Here is an 18,539-nt window from a genome sequence, read left to right on the forward strand (position 1 = left end):
CTTCGCCCATATACGAACTCGTATGCCCTTCCTCTTGGCATAGGCATGAGGTTATAGATTCAAAGTGAATTACCCCACTTCTGCCATCAGATTAACTTAAAATTACACCTATGGTTTTGGTGTCGTTGGTGATGAGCAGTCAAGTCCATCTCACACGAGAGGCAATGCAGTAATAAATGTCAAACAATGAGATCTTTGATAGGATACAAAGCATTAAGTTGACATAGAAGATTCCCTTGATTCGCTAGGTACAGTTGATATTTCACCAGGTTCATACTCGTCAACTTCTTTGAGTTGCTCTACATAATCTTCATCAACTTCATCTGCTTGATCTTTTGTTTGGTCGCCTAACTCAGACTCATTTACTTCTTCAGACTTACTTACAACATCACTATTATTAGAGTTATAAAGATCTTTTGTTCTTATTTTGACCCTCTTTCCTTTTATGTATCGATATTCCCACTTTGGGGGTGGGTATTTCTTGTTCAATTTCTGGTACTTGTCCAACATTCCAAGTTTCTGAAAAACATTTCCCACCATTGTGACAACCGGCACAGTGGGCCTAATACCAAGTTCTTCCATGTCTGCGAATATCTGCAGATGAACACAAATCCAGATATTCAGCAATAGAACAAGACAGATACATTAATTCAATTAAAGAATACAATACATTGATGGTTCATGTAGAAAAAAAGCTTCCTACCAAAATATAGTGTCAACTGAAAGTAGAGTAAGAAACTCCCAAACGCTTCCAATGCAATCTATACCTTCTCATACCGAAACAGTAGAAGCAAAAGTAGCTAAACTAAATCCCGTAAATCTGGAGAGAGGTTCCCCGGCTTGGTGACAAAGGTGAGGAACAAGTCACATGTAGCATATAACGTTCATACAGTACCACAATAAGTCTATCCAAACTTAGTACACCCACCTAAATTAACCTTCAAGCTTTCTTTTTGAGTAACTTCAAAATCGTGTTCATTTGTTAAAGAGAATTCCTACATTTTGTATGTTAACAGAAGGTTCACTCGTCTCAGTTTACTCTTCCCAAGACAACTTATTATCTTTTTATTCCTGAAAGCCTAACCAAAGGCAACAACTTTCACCAGTAACCTGGCTTAAGGGACAAGTTACATGTACCATAAAGGTTCATACAAATTTGGCACCCCCCACAAGTTAGATGTACCATATAAGTCCAATCATGACAGTCAACCTTTCCTTTTTGAGTAATCTCAAAATGCGTTAAAAAAAGTTTACCTTTTCATTCCTGAAAGCCTATTTAATGGTACAAAAGGTACTCCTCAATTTAGAATCACAAAACTATAAAAAGTTTCTGCTTCTTAATGCTCATGTCAAGTAAAAAACGAAAACTCATAAATGGATTAGTAATTTAGCAACTTGAAAAGCTGCTTTATTTTGGTCAGAATTAGGAGAAAGGCATTACCCACGGTGTAGCTGGGAGATTTTCACAGGTTAACTTAGCCAATCTAGCTTTAACCTACCAATAGAGACAATGTAATACTTTAACTTACAATTTCAATATTATTTTCAGACTATATATATTATCTTCTTTTTGAGAATGGTACTAACATTTTCATCTATCTATCAGTACAAAGGTTGTACTGAGAAAACAAATTACATTCCCAGATTGGCAAAATAAAAGATCCCCCAGAAAAAAACTTACAGGGACTCTATGATTTTGAGTATAGATTCACAATCATTTACAAGGTTGCTCTTACACCAAAATAAAAACATTAATATAACAATTCAATTTTATTCCCTGGATGGAATATCTTTGATCCTCAAAACACCTGGGATTTCTTTCATTCCACATTGTCCACCAAATACACGCTGAAATCTTTCTCCACCATTTCTTCTGATTTACACCCCCAGCTACACTACACCAGCATCTTAGGAGATCAATAGTTAGCTTTGGCATAATCCAACTCTTTCCAAAACATACTTAGGAACATTTTCCACAATTGAGAGGTACCAACACAATGTAAGAACATGTGGGAATTATCCTCAACCTCCCTTTCACATAGGTAGCATCTGGAACTCAGTAGATAACCCCCTCTTTATATATATTATATCCTCTTATAAAACATTTCCACCAGTGTTAATAGGTGCATTATTAGGTCTTCTTTGACTTTGTAAAAACAACAACTACGCCTTGGTCCCGAACAAGTTGTCAGCTATATGAATTCTGTCAAAAGCTTAAACTTTTTTACCTGTAGAGGCTCTACCGAGATTATCCACTAATCCGCATTTATTATATGTGTCACTCTCTTTTGGGCTAATTCCAATTTTCATTTCTGTACTTTTGTAATTAATTTCAGAGGCCTAAGGGATCATGGGTAGTGAAAGAAAAGGCACTATTTCATGGAAATAAAAGAGAAAGTACCAAGATATGATTGGGAGAGAAACCAATAAATTGAAGGAAGAGAAAGAGGAAAAAGTAAACAGATGCGGGATACCTCAAACATCTTGTCATTCATCTCCCTGTGATAGTATATGGAGATCATTTTCTGAAAGAAAATACGAGGCATGCTTTCCAGATTGTCAGAGAATAGTTTCAGCCAAAGCTCTTCAGCTTCCTCAAGTCTTCCATCCTCACCCAAGGCGTTTAGCAGCGTGAAATAGCTCCCCATTGTTCTCCCTTGACCCTTACTTAACATCCACTTTGTCACCTATAATTACATATGCTTGATTGATACAATTTATTCTAGGACCTGACAAGCCTGTCAAAGAATGAAAAACTAGAGCACCAAATAAAAGATGATACCTGAATTATCCTTTTCCACTCCTTTTCATTCTCAAGGATCTTTAATGCTTTCTTCACTGTAATCAAAGGGAACTCCAGTTCCCATGCAATGAAAGAATCAAGAGCTCCATAGACCTCTTCCTTGACATTCGATAGTCCCTTTATCTACGAAAAAGAAAATCCAAGACCAAACTAAATTCTCTTGAACCAGACTAAATATTATATTATTCTGGAGAGGTGCCTGGCATGCTTCACGGAAGAGACTGAGGCAAATCTCATGCTAATGCAGAGAATGTTGAGGCCTTTGCTTTCAAATCAGAGAGAAAAATTAGAAAAGAGAAAAGCTTACACACTCAACAAGCTTCAGTGACTTGGAAATGGTCCCAATTTTCCTTTTAGTTTTCCACACTCGAGGATACCTTGGTCGTGGACCTTTAGCTTCGCACACCTGAGGAACATCAAAATTATGACTAAAGGTGACTTCAACTGCAAGAAGAGAGGAAAATAGAAAAGAGCTGTATGCAGCTAAAGGAGAAAAAGGAAGACAAGGCAAACAATACTGAATCACCGAAATCCAAATTGAGCATATTTCTATTAGACATCCATGTAGGAGACCAACGATTCCTCCTAAAGGGAAATTGAAGTTCTTTACAGTTGCCATAGAGTTCCTCTGATCTTGCACAATTTTTTCTTTTTCTTAATAGCTTCTCTGAACAATGAAGGTACTAATCAAATCAAAATTATAACAAAAATCTTTAAAAAACTACATGAACAGATACCCTTTCTCTAATTACTTTCAAACAAAATGATATTAACGCTGCAGTTTAGTAGCCTAGCATAGAGCTAATAACATAGCAGTGGGGAACGACGAATTTGCTAGTCTTTACAAAAGCTGCAGAATCTTACCACAATGTTACGATTATAGTTCTTCTTGGGGAGTTCAATTGATTCCAGTCGTCTAGTAGTAAAAACTACCGGAGAATACGTCAAACAAAGCATTTTTAGCGGGGAAGATAAAGCATTAGTTGAAACTCCTGCACCATACAAGACAAAATATTACTCAATTGGGTAAAACGAATTTAAACCTTATCCATACACTCCACACCAAAAAGAAAATTCCTTTTATTTTTAGTCAATAACTGCAACATGAGTGAGAACAGAATTGGAAAGAGGGAAAGATTTACCAGACAATTTCACAACAAATTGAGAGTTGAAAGTGAGAGACTGCGGTTTAGTAGCTTCCCTTTTTGAATAACTGAAGATATTTTCTCAGTTGGAGGGTTTATAACTCCTAAACCAAAATATCAAATGACCGCCGAGGGTACTATTGTAATTTCATAAGTTTAGTTTGGAAGGTGGACTCAGTTGTGGGGACGGTATGGGAGAAAGCACGGAATCTTTTATCGCATATTGTAATGAGCAAATAAGAAGACACAAACGGAAGAGCTTTCAAAAGGATAATAAGAGAACCGCACGGCCCAATCACGAAGAGAGATGGACGAAAAAGATCATTGAAACCCAGCACTTTTTGCTTCTATTTCACTGATCTCTCCCCCTATTCAATTCCTCAGTTGCTGAAATTCCGAAAATGCTGATGGTAGAACCCGCCGTCGCCGCCGTCCGTTTCTCCGCCGGTAACTTCAACTCCACCTACCGCCGGTTTTCTCACTCAGCCAGCTTCTCCATCCCTCGGTACTACTACTACTTCTCCTATTACTACTAATTACAGCTAATTATCTTCTAATAACAGTAAAAGCACAGCTCAAGTGTGAAGTTTGATTGTAGGAATAAATTTAGGAGATTAGCGACGGAGCATGGCGGTGGAAGAATAAGAACGGGTAAGGGAAAATGTGGAATTAAAGCAAGTACGAAAGATCAGTCAAGTGCGGGTACTGGACCGGTGAAACAGAATGCGAAGCCGTCCAGGTATCATCCGTTTGAAGACATTTCGGATTCAGAAATTGGTGAGAATGAGGAAGCTCAACTTACGCCTGCTGAAACTTCTAAAACAATCATTGAGGCAATGATCGTACTCTTTCCTTTTATTTTGCTGAAAAAATGATGGATTTATCTTTGCTTCGAGTTACTTATAAAAAGAATATCTTAGTTCCGAATGGTATATTGGAAGAATTTAGTGCTTTTAATGCTAATGTAAAGAGATTCTTAGTGATTAGCTGTTGGAAAGTTATAAAGAAAGAAAGAACAGAAAGTTTGGAATCACCTAAGACTTTGTTTCCTCGCTGAACTGTGGCTTCTCAATGCCCTTGGATATCAACTTTTAAATTTAAACAACTTTAATGGTAGTTGAATTTAGTGCTGATTTTGCATAATGCTATAATGCTTTTACAAAATCTCGGTGGCTCGGTGCCAGGACATTACTCCCAGGCTCTCAATATCATTTGCTTTCCCTTCATTCCCGTCATGAGCAAATATTATATTTCCTTTACCACTTGATCTTTGGTTACACAGCAAAACAACAATCATGATTTCAGGTTTAGTAAATAATGGAGTGCATGAGAGCTTTTTCTGGCCGGATGTGGCTTACATAACTGATGAACTCGGAAAGCTACTTATCATTGTAGCTAGTTGTTGTAAAGCTAATATTGCTTTTACCACTTGATCTATAGGTAAACAGCAAAGCAACACTCATGTTTTCAGGTGTGGTCAACAATGAAGTGCATGAGAACATTTTCTGGCCAGACTTGCCTTACATAACTGATGAACTTGGAAGTAAGCTGTTCAATTCTTGTCATTTAGCATGTTTTCCTGCTGCTAGTACTTTTTGGTCATGGTTAGTGGCATATTCTCACTCCTTTATGAAGGTTTATGTGCTTTGCCTTTTTGTCAGACATCTACTTTCAAGTAAAGAATGATGAAGACATCCTGCAAACTCTGACAGCTGAAGAAAATGTCGTGGTATGGACATTGAAGCTAAAAAGTTCTGTTATTCCTGTTTACATAATGGTTAATTGCTACATTTTCCTTTTCACGTTTTTGGTGATTGTTGACTCAGACAAAGCATACTGCCGTCTCCAAGTATTTCCAAATGATTTTGCTATGCTTGATATATGTTTCTTGATTAGTCAACTATTGTCCAGTGTGATACTTACCTTTTTGCAAAATCATGTCATCAATGTATAATGATGCAAGTTGTGTTATGCTAGTTTATGTATCATACTGGATAAGTTTGTTTGAGTAAAGCAACTTCTTGATAGCTGTTTCTATAATTATTTTCCGTGGAAAGACTGTCCTATCACATAATTACTTGCCTGTTTTCAGGTATCAAATGTTTATTGACAACTTTGGAGATAAACTGGACTTTGCCTTTACACATTCTTGTCTGTTCCAACTATCTTGGAGCTCTTTTAACCTTCCAGAAAAGGAAAAAGGAAAGGCTTTTGAATAGTGAGAGGCAGCTAGTGCATGCATAATATTAATAACTATGATGAAGCTCACACAAGTCATCTTTTTTGTATGTAGTTACTAACAAAAAGTTGATAAGAAAAGAGTTCTGAATGCTTGCTTAAATTTCAAATACGATGCAGCAAGTAATTATTGGCCTAGATACTGCTGAAATGCTAAGTGAGCTAGAGTCATTTGGTCAATCTGAAGTTGATTATGGCATAGATGAATTTGACGATGAGGACAGTGATATTGATGACGAAGATGACCTCGATGAAGATGACGACGACGATGGTGATGAAGATGAAAGTGACTATGACAAGGTATTTACTTATTTGAAATGTTTTACTTTTTAGAATGTGAGTAACTGCACTTTCCATTTATAAACATCAGTTAAAATGCTTGTTCACAGGATTGGGTTGCCATTCTTGATGATGAAGATCAGGATGGGGATTCTGACGGGTCATTGGGAGACTGGGCTAAATTAGAAACCATGCGCTCTTCTCATCCAATGTATTTTGCCAAAAAGATTGCCGAGGTGATTTTCCACGTCATTGATTTCATGGCATGAAAAGTCAAAGTTAAATCTAAGAGAGACATCAAGTCGGCTTCCTATTAAGCGAAATTAGCACATTATTACATTCAATTTTCGGCACATGCACATGCTGTGCTGGCATTACATCTTTTGAATCTGCTATTTAATTGGTAATTTAACCCATTTCTTTTGTGGTCTACTTTGGTGCTCAGGTTGTGACAGATGATCCTATAGATTTTATGGACCAGCCTCCTGCAGGTCTTGCTATACAAGGTGTTCTAAGGCCGTCCTTCCTTGAAGAGCACACTACTATTCAAAAGCAGATATCCGAACATAGGCTGAGTGACGCTGACTTAAACCAGATGGAAAAAGATGAAGACCATAAAGAAAAGGGCGGTATTCAAATAAATGGCCACAAACATGAGAGTGGATCATCACAAGATAGCCCAAGCTGGGCAGAATTGGAGAAGGATGAGAACCTAGGAAATGGAACTTCATTTTACAAGCTAGAGATGATCAAAATTCAGTTAATTTCTTCCAGTGGGAATCAGGTAATGTGTGTAGGTTTTATGAGGTTCAACCTTGAATGTTGTTAACATTCCATTCTTCACTCTGCACGTATATCAGTTTATATAGTGCAAGTTGTGTATCCACAGTAATTATTTTGGTCATCTCGAAACTCATTGTAGACAAGATCCATGGGATATTATTGTATTATTTATTTGAATCAATTGTTTTAAAAGAAATTTGATCAGTTCTATATCTGCATTCTTTGACCATTTTGTGCTTGTGGTATTCCTGCAACATATTTATCATTATTCAGGGATTACCAAGTTTATGTTGTCTATTTTGGTGCTCACAGATCTTTGTTGAGTTAGATGATTTTAGGAGAGCTAGGCCTGATGCGATAGCACATTCAGCTGCCAAAATAATATCTCGGCTTAAAGCTGCTGGAGAGAGGACTACACAGGCTCTTAGATCTCTCTGTTGGAGATGCAAGGGAATTCAGGTGGAGGTATGGCCCTTCAGCCTTTTTTTTGATAAGGTAAATTGTATTAATCAAAAGGGAGAAAAAACTCTTGTATACAAGAAGTATACCAAAAAGTAGAGAATTTACATCAAAACATGATTCTCTACAAAAGACGCCCAATCTTCTATACAAGTAGGGGCTATATGAGTGCACCAAAAAACGATCAAAGATAAAAGACTATTCTTAAGATGTGAAAAAGGAGACTCAATCCTCTCAAAAGCTCTCATATTTCTCTCCCCCCCAAACTATCCACATGAGAGCTAACAGGGCGAACTTCCACACCTTTTGCTTTCTTCTTCTACGGAAACCGGCCCAGCTATATAACATTTCCTTTACAGTGCTTGGCATCACCCATTGAACACCAAAAAGATTCAGGATTGCCCTCCACAAACCCGAGGGCACAGGGCAATGCAACAAAAGATGATAAACTTATTCCCCTGAGCTTTTACACATGTAGCACCAACTAACAAGTGTAATTCCTCTCTTTCGCAGATTTCCAGCAGTCAAGATCATTCCCCTCGCCGCTAGCCATGCAAAAAAGCACACCTTCGTGGGCGCCTTAGGAATCCAGATCGAGGAGTATGGAAAAGTGGCCTTCTCTCTCACTAACATACTCTGGTAAAAGGACTTTACGGTGAATAAACCATCGCCACGCAACCTCCATCTCCAAGAATCACAAGATGGCTGGGGCCTGTCTTGCCCATATAGCATTGTCAACAAATCTTGGAGCTCCGCAATCTCCCAATCTTGCATGTTCCTTCTAAATGAGAGGTCCCATACTACCCCCCCTTCATGCTCCTTGCGAATCTGTTGGACCATCAATTCCTTCTGATTTGAAACTCTGAAGATGTGGGAAAGAGACCCTCAGAGTATCCTCTCTACACCACCTGTGATTCCAAAAGTTGATTCTCCTTCCATCTCCAACCCTGTAAGTGATGTTGCCATTGAAGGCTTCCCAATTCTTCATGATGCTCCTCCACATGCCACACCCGAAAGGTGCTGTGATTGCCTTGGTCCTCTAACCCCCTCCCGTGGAATCGTACTTTTCTACTATGACCTCTTTCTATAGAGCATGCTCTTCTACCCCGAATTTCCACAGCCACTTCCCGAACAAAGTTATGTTGAATACCCCAACATCTTTTACTCCAAGTCCACCCCACTTTTTTGGCGAAGTGACTGTCTGCCAATTCACTAGATGAAAATTTCTAGTTCCATCCGCCGCATCCCAAAGAAAATTCCTTTGAAGCCGCTCCAGTTTTTCTATGATGCTCACATGAGCTTGCAACAGGGACAAGTAATAGGTGGGCATACTCGATAAAGTGCTTTTAATAAGCACTTGCTTACCGCCTTTTGACAAGTACCGTTTCTGCCAGCCTGCTAATCTTTTTTCAACCATTTCGATCACTGGATTCCAAACAGTAGTATCCTTATGCGAAGCGCCCAATGGGAGACCCAGGTAAGTAGTGGGAAGAGAGCCCACCTTACATCTGAGAACATAAGACAAAGCATCAATGTTAGCAACCTCACCCACTAGGAAAATCTCACACTTGACGAGGCTGATTTTGAGTCCTGATACTATCTGAAACCATTGCAGGACCTGCTTCAGATAGGTCAACTAATCCATATCGGCATCACACAAAACCAGGGTGTCATCCGCAAAAAGCAAGTGAGAGACTCTTCGGGCACTGAGCACCCCGATTGGAGCTAAGAATCCTCTCAAGAAGCCTCCGCCCGCCGCACGATCCATCATTTTACTCAGAGCATCCATCACTAGAATGAATAGCATGGGGGATAGGGCGTCACCTTGCCTGAGACCCCTGGAGCTGCCAAAGAAACCACACGGGCTACTATTAACCAAGATAGAGAATCTGACTGAAGAAATGCAGAACTTGATCCATCCCCTCCATCTTACCCCAAACCCCATCCGCATCATAATGAAATCCAGGAACTCTCAATTGACATGGTCGAAAGCCTTCTCAAGGTCCATCTTGCATAGTAAGTCGGGTTCTCTATTTTTCCTTCTGGAGTCTACAAGTTCATTTGCCACCAAAGCAGCGTCCAGGATCTGCCTACCTTCCACAAACGCATTCCACAAACGCATTCTGGGAAGACGAAACAGACACGTCAAGAACCTTCTTGAGTCTATTGGAAAGCACTTTAGAAATAATCTTGTAAATGCTCCCCACGAGACTAATAGGCCCGTAGTCTCTGATATAAGATGCACCTTCTTTCTTAGGCACAATAGTAATAAAAGAAGCATTGATACTTCTCTCGAAAACACCATTCACGTGGAAGTATTCAATGGCTTCCATCAACTCCCCCTTAATGGTGTCCCAATAGAGCTGGAAGAAGGCCAAGGAGAAACCATCAGGCCCGGGGGCCTTATCACCAGCACAACTCGACACAGCCTCGTGCACCTCCTCCTCCTCGAAAGCTCTTTCTAGCCACTCACTGTCTCCCTCCCCTATGTAGTTGAACTCTATTCCCCCAAAGTAGGCTTCCAACTAACTTCCTCTTTGTATAAGTTCTCATAAAACCCCATTATCGCCCCTTTTACCTCCTCTTCTCCCTCAATCCTCACCCCAACCACAACTAAGGACTCTATGAAGTTTCTCCTTCGATTTGCAACCGCAACCCTGCGGAAAAACTTTGTATTCGAATCCCCCTCCTTTAACCAAAGCGCCCTCGATTTTTTGCCGCCAACTAGTCTCCTGAGCTATTGCTAACTCGACTATTTCCCTCTTAACCTCCCCAATCTCGCTTTCTCTGATTCATCTAGCTCCCTCGCCCCATCCCCTCTCTCTAATTTTCCCAATTCATGCATAAGCTCCCTCATTTTAACCTCTACCCTCCCAAAAACCTCCTTATTCCACCTAATAATATCTCCATTGAGCAATTTAAGTTTCTTCTAAAGACGGAATGAAGGTGTCCCTGATACCCCGTAGCTTGTCCACCATTCTTTCACTTTGTCACCAAATCCTAGCACTTTCAACCACATGTTCTCGAATCGGAAAGGAGCACGCACCCCCCTCCCTTTGCATCCATCTTGCAAGATAGGCAAATGATCCGAAGTCAACCTAGGTAAAGTAATCTGCAGCACATTCCGCACCAGCTCATCCCAGGAGGGCGATATCAGAAATCTATCAAGTCTAGATGTTGAGTTGGAATCCTCCGTCCTGGCCCAAGTAAACCTTTCCCCTGACAGAGGAAGATCAATGAGAAAGTGATCTTTGATGAAGTTAGAAAACTCCTCCGTGGCCCTTGAAATCAGACTACACCCTAATCTCTCCTCCCGGGAATCCTAATAGTGTTAAAGTCTCCCCCTAGAACCCATGGAATGTCCTATTTCCCCATAACATTGGCCAGTTCTTCCCAGAAAGACACCTTGGACCCCTCTCCTACCGGTCTGCACACTCCCCAAATCCCCACTCCACCCCACTCACTCTATCTTTGACAAGAGCTTCTAAAGAAAAAACTCCCTTCTTAATCTCCTTTACCTTCAAGCTTCTATCATCCTACATAAGAAGAATGCCCCCGGCACTTCCCGATGCTGGGACCCAGTCATATTTCACCCAACTATTCCCCCAGAGACTCCTCACAATCGCATCCGACAAAACTTCCATTTTGGTCTCCCGAAAACAAACTAGGTTGGCACCCCACTCTCTAACTCCCACTTTGATGATGGCCCTTTTGTTTAGGTCATTCATCCCCCTCACATTTCATGAAAGAATCTTAACTTCCATAAGTAACAATATCCCCCTTTTCCCTCCCCGTAGCCGAGCTCCCTTCCTCCCTGTCACACACCTGGCCCCTTCTCTGGTACACCACTACATCCCCTAAATTATTTTGCTTATCACCTTGACCCAACTCCCTCCCTGCACCATCATAACAAGACTATTGCTCAATCTCCCTCAACAGTTCTAACACCCTATCTTCCTTCCCTTCAAAAGAAACACCTAAAAACTTCCCAAAGTTTAATAGTTTATCCTCCATCTAGAAGGACATATCGCCTCCTCCAATCCGTGACGAAATTGGACAGGCGTCTTCTATATGTACCCTTTCCTTGCTCCTACCGGAGAAATACAAGACCATAGCATTGCTAGCGATAGGAACTTTAGGTGCCGGAAGGATATCACCATTTCCTTGAGAGGCACCATCCTCTGAAATTAACACCCCGCTGCTATAAGAATGGCCAGAAACGCCAGCAGGGTAGTGGGAAGGAAGAGTGCAGGGAACCCTTGGCGGCATATTAACTGGAATTATTGGTCCGGCACTAACAACAATTGGGGCAGGCGCAACAATCTCCCCAGAAGAAGAAGGAGCTTGAAGTGTAACCTTAGCACAGCTAAGCACAAGAGAAGATGAGGGGGTGATGGAGCTGGGTCCACCATGGGTGGGAGGCCAGGGAATAATACCACCAGCTTTAAGCCGGTGTTAGCCCCTGAAGCAGCGGCCATCGAAGAGGGGCGCAGGTCACTTGAGTTCGGTGAAGAAATACCACTGTGTAAAGCACCATTGGCAGAAGAAGAAGGAGCGATTGTTCCCATATGCTTAGGAGCCTTATTAGACGCAACTTGAAATAATCTGGGCCCCTTAAGATCAATTCTAATAGAATTGGGAAAAGTTGTTGGGCCCATATGTGGAGGCCCAGGCCTATACTTGCTGAAAACTTGGCCAGCCCTATGATAATTAAAAGAGGACCGGCCCATTTTGCCTTTCCAGCCCGCATCACTAACCCAGGGGCATTCACGTCTTTTCCTCCTGATAAAATTTTGTCTTCTTCTCCCAAATTCAAACCCCTCGTCTCTTCTCGATCTAGCGTCTGATTCCGGCGTAGTCCACTTATCCGGTGAGCCCACTCCCCTCCCTTCAGAGACTGATTTTCCCTCCCCTCCCTTCTATTTGACCTTCCCTTTTCTTCCCCCACTACCACAGGCATAAAGATAAGGCGAAATTCAGGGCTCAACCAAACCCTATAACTCAAGTAGCCATCTTCCACCACAGTGGAGACATGGCCCCCTTTCCTCACCACAATCATCACTCGCGAGAGATCGTATAGGCTGCAAGAGACATTAATAAAACCTCCATAGATTTCCCCAATCTTCTTGAATAGGTCAAGACACCAAAGATGCACCGGGAGACCCACCATGTTGACCACCAATGTTTCGCCGGAGAAACGAGGGTCGAGACACCCATCGTGCTCCACCCATCTGTCTAGCTTTAAGAAGTTCCCATCAAACCACCTGTTTCCTCTGACAAGAATTTTTGAAGCTTGAGACTCGTTGACAAATCGAAAGAGATATTGCGTGTCCCCCAGTTGCGATATTTTCAGCCCGTCCTTGATGTTCCATACCTCTGCTGCCCAGTTCCTAACAGCCTCTGGAGAACCAACCCATTTGGAGAAAGACCCAATCAGACAAGATTCCAAGAAACCCTTGCGCCTGAGAGTGTGCTCCTGAGACATCAAGAAGTGCGGCTCTTGCCCTACGTCGAGCTTTCGATGGCATCTTCCCCCAGTTATTGGGCTAGCCAAGAGGCAGCTTTGATGAAAGACATGTTTTCCAGCTTTCTAGATTCTAGAGAGAAGTAGGAGCTTCTCCCTCTAGAATCCATCATATCTCATCATATCTAAATTCGGCTGTCCCAAAATACTATCTATAGCTGCTGGGTGTTTGCCAAATCACAAGGGTGAATAGAGAAGAACTCGGAAAGGGGTCAAAAGGATTTAAAACCACTGTTAAAACAAATTCTGTTTTCCCCCATAATAAATGACTACTGTTTTAATTCACAGTAGCTGTAAACAGGGTGTTGGAGTGAAAGGGGGATTTTCCGGTGCTGCACGATGCCGAAAAAATCAGAGAATGTCGCCGGAATCTGATGATTTTCGCCGGAAAATAGAAAAAATCTTCGGATTTTGGTGGAACTGGGATGGGTAGGCTCGGAAAAGCCTCGCGAAGAGGCTGACTGAAGAAGAAGAAGAAGTGAGATCTGGTCGGAAAAAGCCTCACCCGTCACCGGAAAATAGTGAAAGTCGTTGGATTTTGGAGATTCTTGGATGGGTAGGCTCGGAACAGCCTCGCGATGAGGCTGTCTGAAGAAGAAAAAGTGAGATCTGGCCGGGATAAGCCTCACGCGCCGGCGCGGGGTTGAGAAGTCGCCAAAACTGGCCGCGCGTGAGGGCGCGTGGGTGGTCATACGCCAGAGATTTTAACTGGGTTTTGGTTGCGATAGGCTTGGCTCTTGGAGGGTGGTGATACAATCCTAGGATTCATGAAAGTGAAATGTCTTGGGGGAAGTGCCTGAGAGCATTTTTGAGGTATGGCCCTTCAGCCTTTAATAAGAGATTATAAGATTGCCCTGAGATCAGTAGATTTACTTGTTTTTCTGTCCTCAGATTCATTACTATACAACCCACTAACCCAGGGATTGGTTTACCTGTTTCGTCCTAGGTAAAATAATATAACAAACCATGCAACTCAACCTCCCTTTCTCCTGCACTGGAGAAAAAATTGATAAGATAAGATAAAAACAGAAACCTGAACATGTTACTGGAAGATAAAATGTCCTCAATAATCCGTTTCTCCTGATAACAAAGCCTAATATTGTAGCCAGCATTTTGAATTGAAACAGAAGAATTTCAGTTCTGTTATGTATTCACATTTTGGAAATACGAGTGCTCAGCACTTGGCTGAGATTATAATGGAAAGGTGTCTTATACATAGAACCTAGTTCCTCCATTTATTATGACGCTCACTGGGGAATTCATCTCGAGTTTCTTGTTGTGATTTATGTCAGGAGGTGTCTCTGATTGGCGTGGACAGCCTTGGTTTTGACTTGAGAGTTTGCTCTGGGACACAAGTCCAAACACTGCGGTTTTCATTTAGGAAGCGGGTAAGACATTTTGGTACTTTTGCTTCTTAAGATTTTCAGGACCCCATCCTTAATTTCTAGTCTTGTTGCATGTCAACTGTTTTGTAAATGAATTCCTTCTTGGTGGATCAAAGTTTTTGACACAAACCTACAAACAGGCTCTGTCTAGTGGGTAGAGAAGTTAGACGCCACCTTTAAAGTGTATGACCATCTCATATAAAAGTTTAGGCTGTTAGAGAGGCACACTTTTCTTTCTCAATTATGTCTTAACGGAGTACCCTCACGAGCATGCCTGATACTTCATTATTGGCCAAACATGTACGATTTTCTTTTCGGCAGATGATGGCGGTGAGAGACATGGTCAATGAGAATTGGCAATAGCCGATCTCAACTTGTTTGCGACTGAAGCGTAGTAATTGTTGTTGACAAGTGGTGGTGAGGCTTGGATGTAAGACTTGTGCATTGCTGTGATACGAATGTGAAGTATGCCACCACTTTATTTTAAAACCTTAAACTATTAGAGAGAGCACACCTTTCTTTACTTAACTATTTCTTTCACAGCTAAACTCTCATGGTTTTAGCTTTTAGGGAATCATATGTTCTACTACCATAGGTAGTCCTTTTTCGTTCTTATTTCTTCAGCAAGAGAAAAGTTAGAAACCTATGCCAGCATTTCTCCTTTATTCAATGTCGGAGAAAAGGTAATAGAATGTTGTTTTTGCAGGCCTCGTCAGAGTATAGTGCTGAAAGACAACTCAATGATCTACTGTTTCCCCGGATCCACCACAAGTTGCGCCAAAAGAAAGAAAGTCACCAAGCTGAATCATGAAAAGCTAAGATACAAAGGTCTAGTTATTCTCTAGACTAGATCTTGTTGTGCTTCTGACTCAGAATTGTATATAGCATGTAGTCATTGTTTGATCCATCTCATCATACTTATTTCCGTTGAGAGTCATAATTACTCAGTGATTACTTTAATTTAATATGAACTCGACTTTGTACAGCTTAATTCCCATGTTGATGGAATTTTGGTAACAATTATTCCCTTTTCATTTTTGTGTTGTGCGAGACTTCGGAACATTTTTCTTATTTTCAGCCGAACAAAAGGTCATCGGTTGTATACTTAAATATTTTATGAGAAACAAAAGGTGCGATTTGTTGCACTGGTACATTTGTTTCGGATACAAGCACAGGAATAATTTTAACTTAAAAATTACATGCAGACACCAATGGAATAGTGAAAAACAAAAAGTTGTCAAGAGACACATCTTTGAAGTCCCTCTAATTTTGTTTTTGTAAAAACTAGTTTCTCGACACGCGCGTGGGTGCCGAGTTATTATCACACAATATTATAAAATTATATTTCTAATACCTAAATATTATAAAATTATATTTCTAATATCTATAAGCTTTTATACACGAAAGAACAAGGTACCAGTTACCAGTTACTGTGATGATCAATGTGAATCTTCGTATAGATACTTGTTTGTCGAAGTCAGGATAATTGAATATTGTCTGAACCTACGAAAAGGAACGATCCAAATTTAAATAGATACATGTGATTTTTCCAACAAGTTCAATGTCCATATCACTCCATTTAGGCTTTGATTCCCGATCCGTTGGATTATGCTCACGCTCTGCACCTCAACCCATAATTCTATTTTTCTGGTTCAAAGCTTACATTAACGATCAAATAAACATAGAAATAAAAGAGGAAATAATATGATTTGAAGCTCATGTTTGTGCCGTCGATATTTTTGTTTATTCTATAAATAAGGCATTTAGGCTATTTAGAAGAATAATTAGATTTCTAGCATTTTAGTTTAGGGGTTCGTACTTTTATAATAACATAAATATTGATTTAGATTTAATATAGAGTTAGATTTATATATAACTACATTGGATTTTTTATTTGATGCTAATTCAGCATAGTATTTTTTGTTTGCTCATAAATAAATTTTATTTAAAATGTAGTAATTATTCAAGTGCTAGAGTACAGATTAAGGAGGATCAAGACTCTTTTATTTATTTAAATAAATAAATAAATAAATAAGGACCACAAAAACTACCTCTTTCAGAAAACATAATTTTTTTATGAGTTTAAACGTGTGTCTTTTGAAATTTGAGTTTGAATATGTAGATGTATTGCAAATAATAAGCATGACCCAAAAGAGCTTATTGACTATTTCGTTATTTTTTGTCACCCAATTGTTCTTGTTCGACAAAAAAAGTTAGACACTTTTAATTTTATTCTCCCTTACGTTTACTTTTCTTAATGTTCAGTACGTACAACTGCTAGACAAAAACTAAGTTATTATCATCATAAATCAATACTAATTTCTTAGTTTATAAACACCAATAGTACAATTACATCGAGTTGTTATATATATCAGTATTATTTAATAATCGCATTACTATAAATAGACAAAAACTTGTATCTTTTTTCTCTCAAAGAGTTGTGTCGTTTAATAAAATAACTAAGTACTTGAAAATTTTCTAATGGCTAAACAACTAAATAATTTCTTTAAAATTTATTTATTAATGAAAACATTAACTATTTAGAGAAACATGATAAATCTATATATAGTGTAAGAGATATTAAATTTATAATAAAAGGTCACCAACCTTTAAATTATGTCTAATGTAAACCTAGTTTATTTCATAATCTCAAAAATATGTTCAAGTATTAATGAAGCCTAATCTACGTCTTACTAACCTTGAAACTATAATCTTTCACATAACGGTAAATTGTATGACAATAAACCGATTAATATCTCAAAAGGAACAACTAATATAACCTTTCTTGTTTCTAATCATAGCATTTATACAAGACACAATAAAAATTATGAGATGACGATCATCCACCATAACATCTTTAAAAGTTGTATTTCATAAAATATTAAGGGAAGAGAACAACAAATAAATTATAAGTGGAGTGAAAAAAATAAAACCCGTTTTTTGTTATCAAATTGTTCTCCAAATAAGAGAATAGAGTCCTTGCCAATTCACGCGACACCTTCTCACTGTTTGACTATTTAGAGCCGTGTCTTTTGACACGTTCCTAGCCAACTTTGCAGGGTCAAATGTTGCTCCGTAGTATATCTCTTTTGTAATGTCGTATTACTGTTCTCATTCCTTCATCTTCTTAAACTTCTTTTCAGTTCCTCTACTCCCATTCCGTGACCTCATCTTTTTAGGATATGCCAATATTCATATTTTTTTAGTTCCCTCTCATCTGAAGAGCAAAACAACTGTTTTGTGTTGCACTCGTAGAGCAATTTTGCATTTTGCTCCCTTTTTCTCTCATTCTCATGGAACGCTTCTATTTGGTTTCAAAGAGGTACGATCATACTTGGATGACTTATTATCTGAAGAGTAGTATAAATTAATTAGAAAGTACCTAGGAATTCAGTTATGAAGTATTTTAAACATTACGTAGTAACTAATTTGAAGGGTTGCATCTCTTCGAATAAATTTGATATTTTTATTTATTTTATACTAATAAAATAATTTATTTTAGAGGGATATTTTGGTAATTTAACTTCTAAGTTATGGGGTTCCCACTTTTAATATAATATAAATATAGATTAGTCTTTAGTGTAATTTACTATATGCACATTGTGAAATGCCACTCTTCAAGCGATGGTTAATAACTTTTTAACATCTATACATTATATCCTTAAATTTGGTAAAGCCTATATTTTTTTCTTACAGAACTGCTTCTAAGAATTTAACTTTAATATGCATGGACCTTCAAATTTTCAGAGATTTGGTAAACAGTATGTTTATTATTTCGTGAAATAGTTACATAAATTTTTTGTCTAATTTGTCTATTTCATTATCCACGGTTAATTTGGTTTACAAATACCAGTATTGTAAAAGGTGAGGCATTTTACCTAGTACAGAGTGAGGCATAAGCCACGAGACATAGGGATAAGTCC

General features: G+C 39.2%; 2 protein-coding genes across 3 annotated transcripts; one reads left to right on the plus strand and one right to left on the minus strand.

Moving 5' to 3' along the window:
• Positions 1–132: 132 nt before the first annotated feature.
• Positions 133–4,055, minus strand: LOC109214967 (pentatricopeptide repeat-containing protein At4g21190). Its single transcript, XM_019378947.1, has 6 exons — positions 3,946–4,055; positions 3,668–3,795; positions 3,111–3,209; positions 2,783–2,926; positions 2,475–2,687; positions 133–594 (listed from the first exon to the last, which is right to left on the minus strand). Exons 2-6 carry the CDS (start codon positions 3,758–3,760, stop codon positions 214–216), a joined length of 930 nt encoding a protein of 309 aa, XP_019234492.1. The 5' UTR covers positions 3,761–3,795; positions 3,946–4,055; the 3' UTR covers positions 133–213.
• A 128-nt stretch (positions 4,056–4,183) lies between these two features.
• On the plus strand, positions 4,184–15,650 carry LOC109214966 (uncharacterized protein At3g49140-like). 2 transcript variants are annotated; one of them, XM_019378945.1, is made up of 10 exons: positions 4,186–4,453; positions 4,547–4,781; positions 5,389–5,491; positions 5,610–5,677; positions 6,307–6,486; positions 6,576–6,701; positions 6,911–7,249; positions 7,561–7,713; positions 14,524–14,619; positions 15,323–15,650. In XM_019378945.1, exons 1-10 carry the CDS (start codon positions 4,350–4,352, stop codon positions 15,425–15,427), a joined length of 1,509 nt encoding a protein of 502 aa, XP_019234490.1. In that variant the 5' UTR covers positions 4,186–4,349; the 3' UTR covers positions 15,428–15,650. The 2 variants fall into 2 exon arrangements, with proteins under 2 accessions (XP_019234491.1, XP_019234490.1); XM_019378946.1 differs by lacking the exon at positions 14,524–14,619 and having other exon boundaries at positions 4,184–4,453.
• The last annotated feature ends 2,889 nt before the right edge of the window (positions 15,651–18,539 follow it).

This window comes from Nicotiana attenuata, unplaced genomic scaffold (genome assembly GCF_001879085.1).
Source record: "Nicotiana attenuata strain UT unplaced genomic scaffold, NIATTr2, whole genome shotgun sequence".
NCBI lineage: Eukaryota > Viridiplantae > Streptophyta > Magnoliopsida > Solanales > Solanaceae > Nicotiana > Nicotiana attenuata.